At 45.3% G+C, this 10,391-nt stretch overlaps 1 protein-coding gene across 20 annotated transcripts in view; it reads right to left on the bottom strand.

The window, feature by feature from the left end:
• Positions 1 to 342: 342 nt before the first annotated feature.
• Positions 343 to 10,391, bottom strand: part of LOC137423483 (retinoic acid receptor RXR-alpha-B) — a 105,987-nt gene continuing 95,938 nt past the window's right edge. For 18 of the 20 annotated variants that reach the window (XM_068110700.2, XM_068110698.2, XM_068110699.2 and 15 more), the window contains 3 exons: positions 9,893 to 9,984; positions 8,656 to 8,761; positions 343 to 5,388 (listed from right to left, as the gene is read on the bottom strand). In XM_068110700.2, the coding sequence (XP_067966801.1) occupies positions 5,241 to 5,388; positions 8,656 to 8,761; positions 9,893 to 9,984 (346 nt within the window). In that variant the 3' untranslated portion in view covers positions 343 to 5,240. The remainder of the gene's footprint in view (positions 5,389 to 8,655; positions 8,762 to 9,892; positions 9,985 to 10,391) is intronic. The other 2 variants (XM_078774135.1, XM_078774134.1) reach the window with 1 other exon arrangement.

The following is a 10,391-nucleotide window of genomic DNA, read 5'->3' as shown; positions in this document are numbered from 1 at the left end:
ATCGCACCAATTTCGGATAAAATTTAAACTTGAAGAAATTGAGGATTGGAAAGAAACTTCCCAAAATGTGAATTGACACAACAATGATTGGAACTTGAGCTGTCGAAAGCATCCTGGTATCTGAGCTGGATTCACAGATGACACCAAATTCCAGGTGGTAAAACATCCTTTCTTTATCTCAATGACAACACATTTGTCAGATTTAATATTTAAAAAATCAAAATGTTCTTTTGAAACAAGTAGAACGTTTGACCGTTTTCCAAAATGCAACTCCTCTCATCCTGCAAGTAACATCCCATGCTCCGGAACCTACCCTTATGCCGATGATTGATGAGATCAAACTGAGGGCTCTAACTTTATTGCATTTCGTACAAGTGGCAACTGAGGGGTGTGGAGGGGAAGAGAAGGGCACACTGAGAAATGAACAGTGGAAGTCGATTACAATCATGGTGGGATCCCAGCTTTTAAAACTGGCAAATTTAAAACACTAAAACAATGAACGAAAGAAAAACATAGCATTACAAAGCTAGCAGCAGCCAGGAATCTCCAGGATGTTTTCGCACCAAATGATGGAAGGACGAAGACCGACGTGCTTCCACGATGCCAAAAAACACCAAATGAGAGGATTTTGCATATGTATCCATCTTGTCCACCCCTTGCGTTCTCCCCTATCCCTCATCGCTACCTGCATCCCATTTTTGTCCGTTTCCATCCACCTTCTCCCTCCACCCTGCTATTGGCGTTTCCCTTGACTCCTGCTGTTCCCTTTGTTATGTTGTGTCCTGATTTGTCCATGAGTGCCCTAGCTCTTCCACAAGCCAAGACCATGTATTTAAAAAATAATAAACAGTATCTGAAAATGGGTTCCTTTTTAAACCTTCATGCTCAATAACTGATGGACGCCCAACGAACAGTATCTGAAAATGGGTTCCTTTTTAAACCTTCATGCTCAATAACTGATGGACGCCCAACGAACAGTATCTGAAAATGGGTTCCTTTTTTAAAACTCCATGCTCAATAACTGATGGACGCCCAACGAACAGTATCTGAAAATGGGTTCCTTTTTAAACCTCCATGCTCAATAACTGATGGACGCCCAACAAACAGTATCTGAAAATGGGTTCCTTTTTAAACCTCCATGCTCAATAACTGATGGACGCCCAACGAAAAGTATCTGAAAATGGGTTCCTTTTTAAACCTCCATGCTCAATAACTGATGGACGCCCAACGACGCTTTAAAGCAGCGGTTCCCAAACTTTGCTCACTCACTCCACAATATATTAAAATGAACAATACAAAAATTATAAACTTCCTGGACACCAGGAAATGTATTGGTCGATTTCAGCTCGCCTGCCTCGAGGTTGATCTTCATCCTTTGCCTTGTTTGAATTGTGGCAATCATGGTGGAAAATCCACAGGTATGGTGTGTGGAACAGCATCAGAAATGTCAATGCCCTGTGGAAAACCTGTGGAAATCCTCCTCGTCTAATCTTCTCTTCCCTTTGCACACCAAGGAGTCGTCTAACACGGTGTTCCCTGCAAACGAAAACGATTCTCCGGTCTTTGGGAAAATATTCACCGAAACAGATCAGTCACAGCCATTCTTTAACATCCTCATTCAGCTCTGGAGTTTCAAGTACCTTTGCTAAAGCAATACCTTTGCTTTGTCAGAAACTTCAAAAGCAGTTTGAGTCCTGGTACACTACAGGCATTAGGCTCATTGAGATGCATGAATATCAGCCTCTAAATAGGCAAAACTTGATAACCATGGCCTATTGATGAAACAAGAAACTGAACTTGGACCTCACAATGGACTTCAAACATGAGAGGGGATCAACAATTCCATGAGAAAGCAATCTCGTTTCTGCATGGAGATGCAGTTTCTTCATTAGCATTGCAGCGAAGACAAACGGCAACTCGCCAATTGCACTTCAATTGCATTCACAACCTTCACAACCGAATCCAAAACGACCTTAACATTGGGCGATTAAAATATAAATAAAAACGTTTCCTTCCAGACACCAGGTGCAACTTCTCAAACTTTTGTCAGAACACTAGTGGACATGGCAGTGAAGGTTCGAGTCCCTACGAACGAGCACGCGCTGCTGGTGTTATGACATCGTCTGGTTTGTCGAATGCCTTTCCTGCAATTGTACAACTTGATTGAATTTCAAAAAAACAATAACTCCTCCTTGTCACACAGGTTTCAAAGAAGTGCAAAAGGTTCGGCCAAATCAGTTGCAACTGCACGCTTCTCAGAAAATAACTGGCAGTCCTTGACGCTCTCGATGAGCTTTTCCTTTACTTTCATCTCATCTTGATCATGCGTCACCGGATAAAGGAATAAGGTCGAGCCGTTCTCCAGCTTCATCTCCATGAATCGGTCTCGATGCACCTGATGGGTCTCACCTATTGTACGTGTTCCCAGTTTGGGCAATCATTAAGCGGGCTTTGTCGGACTTCGAAAGCCTCATCATTGACACCGCTGAATGGGTATTGTTTTCTTAGTCTTGGGACCGCCTTGGTTTTCTTTCAACAGAATCCAAAGGCTCCTCTTTCAAAGAGCTGTGCTTTGTGTTTGGATGTGGAAGAGGTTTCACAGAATGATTGGAGAAGAGTTCAGAGCAAAATGTGCAATGATGGACTGTTTCACCTTCTTCACGACTCCCAAATAAATCAAATTACTAAATAGCCGGGGATCACATTCTTATAATCTCTCAAGACCACCTATTGTTGTAACAGGAAGCTTATCAGAGCTGCCGGAAGCATCATGGTTTTTATTTCTTCTGACGACGTGAGTACTAGGGTCCAGTAAATCCACAGCTTTATCGAGGTCTAAATGATGAGCAGGCCCTAGTTCCATCCAAGTACGTTTTTCTCTTCAAGGAACCCAAAGTCAGCCACCTATCCAGTTGAGATTTCAAAATTATGGAATTCCAGTAGAGATATCCAAGAGAGGATTCAAAATTATTAACCGGTAAAATCAGTGCACACACTTGTCGTAACACGGGGCAAAAGCCATCACAAATCAAAACGGGTTTTGCACATCCGATATTATACGACGGTCGCTACATGGTGCTTCAAGGGCGTTCAAAATGTTCTAGGAACTGGTTACTCATTTCACTCCAACAGCCACACTTGTTTGCTCATTATAAACGAACAGGTGTGCCTGATACACACCATTATATTTATATTAATTTTACGTTTGTTGTTTAGAGTATGATCTCGAAGTTTGCTGTGCAATACAATTGTGGATCTTACTAAAATTGAGCTTTGAGCAGATTTTTATGCAAGCCAGCGGTTCCAGCCCCAAAGGCATCCATGGACGCATGATAGCTGTGCATGGTGAAGGTGAGCCCCCGTATTGTGCGTGAGCACTTGTGGTAAAGGTGTGCCCCCACAAATGGGTTGCTTACTTTCAGAGAGAACCCAAGTCCATTGAAGATGAATGACCTCATGTCAGGATGGCCAGCAGATGTGACAGACCCAAAAACTGTTAGTCATATTTAGTTACATCATGCCTTGCAACATTGAGATCACCAAAATATTCATAGAACATGGATTTTCTCAATGTGGCATTTCCACCATCATACAAAGACCAATATCTCAGCAAGATGGATGTCCTGAAACCTAGACACTCACGCTCGACAAAAACGGCTGGAATAATTGCGAGCTTCTCGAACTGTTCAAAACATATCGAGCTGACCAACAATCCTGATGACGAAATGTGGCTTCACCACCGAGATGCTGAATCCAAATTGGAATCCCTGCAAGGGATCACTGCCACCAAAGATGGTTCACAACTAACCCCTAGCCAGCAAGATTATGGCCTCAAATTTCGGGGATGCCAAGGGAAGCCGGGTAATTGACTATATGCCTAACAAAACCAAAATCACAAAGGAATATGCCAGCCTCGTGCAAAATTTGCAGCAGGCCATCAAGAAGAAACGCGAAAGGGTGTTGACCAAAGGTGTGCGCCTGTGCACAAGGGCCATGTTGCATAGACCGCCACCCGTGATTGGTACGTCGACCAAATGAACCCACCATACAGCTCGGGCCTGGCTCCAGTGATCCGTTTTCATGTTTTTCAATGCATGGTCGCGGGAGACGACGGATTTACCAAAGCAACTGAGACGTGGCTGAAGGAGCAATCTGAAACTTCTGTTTTATTGGCATAGGCAGTTTGAAGGAATGGAGCAGGTACATTGAAGTCAAGGGACACTATGTTGAAAAATATTTTATGCCAAAGTTTGCATGTCTTGGGCTATTTTGAGTATCCCATTCCTAGAATTTTTTGAACGCTCCTCATAATAAAGAGGTACAAGGAAGAATGCATGCACAGATTCCCAAAAACAAATGAACACATGCAAACTGCTTTGGCATGTCACTGGCAGCTTGCACACCACAGTTTGGGAACCTATGCTCTAAAGCGTACTTCTTTGGCACCGTCGAATAAGGAAAACAATACTAAGGGTTTGTCAGGTTGGAAAGCCGTGCTTAACCTATAGATGAAGATAGCAGCAAAAAAAAAAAAGAAGAAGCAGAAAATCCCATTAAAAAGCTGCACACGTACTATGGCAGACCTGAGTGTGGTGATGCAGAAAGATGATCTGTCTGATGCCTGGACTACGGGGGTTATGGCTGATCTTTTCCTGTTTCGTGCACTACACTGTACACTGGACGTTTACATCGGAAAGGATGGAGAAAAGCAGAAGGAGGAAGAGGAGAACTGGGAAAAGAAGCAGAATGAGAAGGAGAAGAAGAGTTGTGAATCGTTAAGAAGGAGAAGGCTCCATCGCGAGCACTCGTTTTCCAAAAGCATAAAGCGCTAGCACATACAGCCTGAGCCGAGACATAAAAGCATCGATAATTACAATTTATACAAAAATACTTTTTAGCGTGTGCACCATATCAAATGGCTTTAAATCATCCCCCACCGCCCACCCACCCTCCACCCCACAGCCTCCCTTGCCCCATCCCCTTCCACATTTTCCCCACATCATGCCCCTCCCACCCCCAAAACCATATCCCTCTCCCCCCCAACTTTCCATCATAAGGGGCTTCAGAGGGCTTGGGAGGCCCATTCTTCTAGCAATGTGCAAAGAAGTCACCAAAAGCTCCATCAATCCATGTGGTTACAGGTGGGTCTGTAGGCATGGTAAAAGGAGGAAAACAATTGGAAGAAAACGTGAGCCAGCAATGGTTACTGGTTTGCGTTTCAACATGTCCACGTGGATGGTTCAGGTAAGCTGGTTCGGAGCTTCTAACATCTCCATGAGGAAAGTGTCGATTGGTGTGTCCCCAATTAGCTTGAAGAAAAACAGGTGTTCCAGGCATTTCAGGCCAATGGACCGCAGAGCAGGTAACCGCAATAGCAGCTTGGCAAATCTGCATGAGGAACCAAGGAGTGACTGAGTCAACAGAGCAAGTGTATTCACAATTCCACAGCACCCGCTCCCACCCTTTCACCCACGGCACACACAGCATGGCACATGCATGTGCCAAAACATGTAATGAGAACATGATACCACTTTACCATTACACATAATGGGAGGATGGAGCAAAAGGTGAAGAGCAGGAAGGACGAAGTGAAGACAGAAGAGCAAGAAGGATGCAGTGAGGGGAGAAGAGCAGGTAGGATGCAGTGAGGAGAGAAGAGCAAGAAGGATGCAGTGAGGGGAGAAGAGCAGGTAGGATGCAGTGAGGAGAGAAGAGCAGGAAGGATGTAGTGAGGGGAGAAGAGCAGGAAGGATGTAGTGAGGGGAGAAGAGCAGGAAGGATGCAGTGAGGGGAGAAGAGCAGGAAGGATGTAGTGAGGGGAGAAGAGCAGGAAGGATGTAGTGAGGGGAGAAGAGCAGGAAGGATGTAGTGAGGGGAGAAGAGCAGGAAGGATGTAGTGAGGGGAGAAGAGCAGGAAGGATGTAGTGAGGGGAGAAGAGCAGGAAGGATGCAGTGAGGGGAGAAGATCAGGAAGGAAGCTGTGAGGGCAGAAGAGCAGGTATGATGTAGTGAGGGGAGCAGAGCAGGAAGGAAGCAGTGAGGGGAGAAGAGCAGGAAGGAAGCAGTGAGGGGAGAAGAGCAGGAAGGATGTAGTGAGGGGAGAAGAGCAGGAAGGATGTAGTGAGGGGAGAAGAGCAGGAAGGAAGCAGTGAGGGGAGAAGAGCGGCAGACTTGCCTACAACCTTGAAGAAAATTGCATATAATCGTTTCCTTTTGGGTCAGACTTGATACTTCTTACTCTCAAGTGGGAAATCCAACTCTTGCTCTCTTTCGACAACGTTGTGGAAGAAACATCCAACTTCGAACATCCCAGAAAGGACAACATTGAAGCACATGTGGAAGAGCGTCAACTTTGGTTGGATCGCACCACGAGTTGCAATACTTTTGCTCCAACACCGTTTTAGAAAACGCTCTCCTGCCAAATTTAAATCTGGGGATTGGCGGCGAGGATGCTGCGCTAACAATAGGTATGCGGCAATCAAACAAGCGGTATCACTTACTTACGTCTGGCACAGAGTCCATGTTCAGTACACTGCACGCGTATGCAGCACCATGTAGAAACGGCCATTCCAGATTTGCGAGGTGACGCAATGCTTACTAGAACGGTACTCAGTAGAGAGCAGAACTCCGCCAGGTAAACAGTTTACGTTTTGTATCCCAGAGTAGACCAGAACATCACAATACAGAATCACATTTAATCGAAATCCTCTGTCCACAATTTTTTGAGATATCCTGCTTTATATCGTTTTTGGCCATAATCAGTCAATGGTGAAGAATCACTTAAAAATTTTTACTAGCCGGATCCGAATCTTCACCAAAATTGAATCGATTCTTCCTGGTCACACACCCAACCTCTCCCCCAGGTTTCATCCAAATCCGTCCATAACTTTTTGAGATATCCTGCTATGTATCGTTTTTGGCCCAATCTCTCAATAGTGAAGAATCACTTCATATCCGAATCCATATTCAGATCTTCACCAAAATCGAATCGAATCGTCCTTGTCAGACACCCAACCGGACCACTAAGTTCCGTCCAAATCCATCCATAACTTTTCAGATCTTCACCAAAATCGAATCGAATCGTCCTTGTCAGACACCCAACCGGACCACTAAGTTTCATCCAAATCCATCCATAACTTTTCAGATCTTCACCAAAATCGAATCGAATCGTCCTTGTCAGACACCCAACCGGTCCACCAAGTTTCGTCCAAATCCGTCCACAACTTTTTGAGATATCCTGCTAGGTATCGTTTTTGGCGCTATCTCCAAATGGTGAAGAATCACTTAAAAAATTATATTAGCCGGATCCGAATCCGGATCTTCACCAAAATCGAATCATTTCGTCCTCGTCACATACGCTACATCTCTGCCAAATTTCATCCGAATCTGTCCACAACTCTTTGAGATATTTTTTTCACAAACAAACAAACGGACAGACAAACAGACGGGTGAAAACATAACCTCCATCCACCTTTGGTGGCGGAGGTAATAAACAGGAAGGATTCAGTCAAGAAGAAAAGCCAATGGCCACCGAGGCACCTTTGTGTTAGTTGTTGCAGGCACGAGAGGGAAACTGGGCTCACAATCTTTGTTGAGCAAATTTGTGTACTGCATGCAATTTATATCCTGACCTAATTTCTGGTTGTCCCGCGAGACTTTTATTTGCGTTATTGTGACTCGTACTGTTTTCTCACCAATTACATCCTTCAAAATTCCTTTTTTCTGCCTTTTGCACAGCAACACCATAGGATTTTGTTGGCTGCCTGGGTTCCAGTGCATGGTAAGATCGTAGAACGTCTCAGCGAATAATAGCGACACTGTGCTTCAGTGAGTGAGCTTCAGGGAGCGACAATGTATGGATTTAGGCCGATGTGTCGTCCTGTATTGGATGCATGTTTGGAATTTTGGTTTTCCTGTCAAATTACTTTGCTGGGTGCTCTGCAGTTTGTATGGGCAAAAGGTACAATCTCGCATCCTAGACTGAACACACATCTTACTCCCTCTGCTTATGTCTTATGAGCATGGGACAAAGAGTGTGAGGGATGGAGCGAGGAACATAAGAGTGTGAGGGATGGAGCTGGGGATGAATAGCCAGAGAAATGAAGCGAAGGAAGAAGAGCCAGAGGGATATAGCGAGGGACGAAGAGCCAGAGGGATATAGCGAGGGACGAAGAGCCAGAGGGATATAGCGAGGGACGAAGAGCCAGAGGGATATAGCGAGGGACGAAGAGCCAGAGGGATATAGCGAGGGACGAAGAGCCAGAGGGATATAGCGAGGGACGAAGAGCCAGAGGGATATAGCGAGGGACGAAGAGCCAGAGGGATATAGCGAGGGACGAAGAGCCAGAGGGATATAGCGAGGGACGAAGAGCCAGAGGGATGGAGTGAGGGACGAAGAGCCAGAGGGATGGAGTGAGGGACGAAGAGCCAGAGGGATATAGCGAGGGACGAAGAGTCAGCAGGGATATAGCGAGGGACGAAGAGCCAGAGGGATGGAGTGAGGGACAAAGAGCCGTAGGGATGGAATGAGTGAAAAAGAGCTGGAGGGATGGAGTGAAGGAGGAAGAGAGGGAAGGAGTAGACATGTGACTAAGAGTGGAAAGGAGGTTTGTGATTAAGAGCAGGAGGGAAGAAGTGAGGGATGGGATCCATCACCTGCCAGGTTGTTCTGGGTATTTCTGTTTGCAATATGCCTCTAGCGAAGCATACACCTTCTCCCTGAGGGCCTCCACTTCACCAGAGTTGGATAAGCCTTTGGCATCTGGACACACAAGGCATTTGTTGGTCAAAACTGGACTAAAGTATAATCAATAAAGCTGAAGGGAAAGTCTACCCACATTGAGCTCAAATTTGCCTTCACAAAGTACAAATCAGGAACATAATATTAAACCAGATGAATCGTATAAACTTAGAAATTTGTTTCAATCAATAAGAAAATGATGCTTGAAGTTGGTCCCATATTTCAGAAAAACTCGTGAGTGTTTGGATGTGATAGGAACCTACACACTGCCTTGTGGAATAGCACAGCCGACACCAGTGTGAATGTGAGAAGGTAAAATGAAAAGATTTGGGAAGGTGTGCCGCACAATTCTGTAGCAATCTATGTTTGAGGTGTGCAATGTATGAAGTTTGTGGCATGGCAGCTGTCTCAGGACAGACTGGAAGGGCCCAACTAACCTACACGAAGCTACCATGCATATCGCCGATCCACAAGCGATCCCCCACCCACTGCACTCCTTTAATATGAGCAGTGCAAGTTGGTGTTGTGTGATGACTCAGGGTAGAGAAGCAAATTGTGGGGCAGCAATGCCTCACCATGCTTCAGGAGGTGTTGGGGGTGTGGGGCAGTTGGGCCTCCCGATGACGAGTTGTTTGGGAGCCCATATGGTTAGGTGTGTGTGTAGCCTGGTTGAGGAGGGACTTTTTCCCTTTTGGGTTGGTATCTGCTTTGCTTACTGCCGCATGCAAATCCGTGGCGGGTCGTACGAGTTTGGGCCGCAATGGACAAGTCGGCCGGAGTCCATGCACACCAAGGTGGTTTTGCAGGTGCGCAGTTTCCATTCCCACATTTACTGTGCCGCAAGCTCACAACCACGTCACACTGGATAACTACCATCTTCCATGTATTTCACCCACATTCTCTCCGAGGTTCCCATTTATGTATGTCACAAATCACATCACCGTCGCTTCCTGTTAAACTTTTTCCTGGCTGTGTTTGCATGAGGATGTACCATGACGAGGTAAAAATATAATCTTTGGATTCTTTTGGGTTAAAGACAATCCATTCCATGGGGAGGCATATTAGACATTCCCTGTGAAGAAACGAATGCAAGCAGACATCGTGATTGCAGTCGAAAGGCAAAACGAGTTGTGACGTCATATGGTTTCCCACCGGGGTTGAAGAGGACAATGGCGCGGAGGCAGCCCAGTTCAGTTTTGTCCATCTGCATGTCACGCATCTTGGACACCAGCTCCGTTAGAACCCTGGAAATAAATTATTTGGACTTTCAGGTAAAACCACACAACTTAATGTCACTGTATAAAATGGCGTGTACCAACAATATACAAGTAGGTGGTTAGGTGTACGTGGCAGAGAATGATCTGATGAACCGGAAGCTTCTTTGCGGCAAGTTCCAGCACCAAAGGAAATGGGGCATATACATATTACATAAATACAAACGGTGGGTGGCATTACCCTCCCTGCTTTTACCTTTCTCCATGACAAACCAAAGGAAGTACAAGACAAGGAATTACAACAAACACAACAGGCATTTTAAGGCCATTTTCCCTGCCAGAGCAGGGGTTAGCCGAGTACAAGACAAGGAATGTGCAGATTAAATGAAATGGATTCGATACCGAACAGTGAATGAACCTGTCTTTCAAGAGTATGC

Source organism: Myxine glutinosa, chromosome 3 (assembly GCF_964187855.1).
Source record: "Myxine glutinosa chromosome 3, kmMyxGlut1.1, whole genome shotgun sequence".
Classification (NCBI taxonomy): domain Eukaryota; kingdom Metazoa; phylum Chordata; class Myxini; order Myxiniformes; family Myxinidae; genus Myxine; species Myxine glutinosa.
The sequence above is the reverse complement of the archived record's forward strand: the minus strand, read 5'-3'. Positions and strand labels throughout refer to the sequence as shown.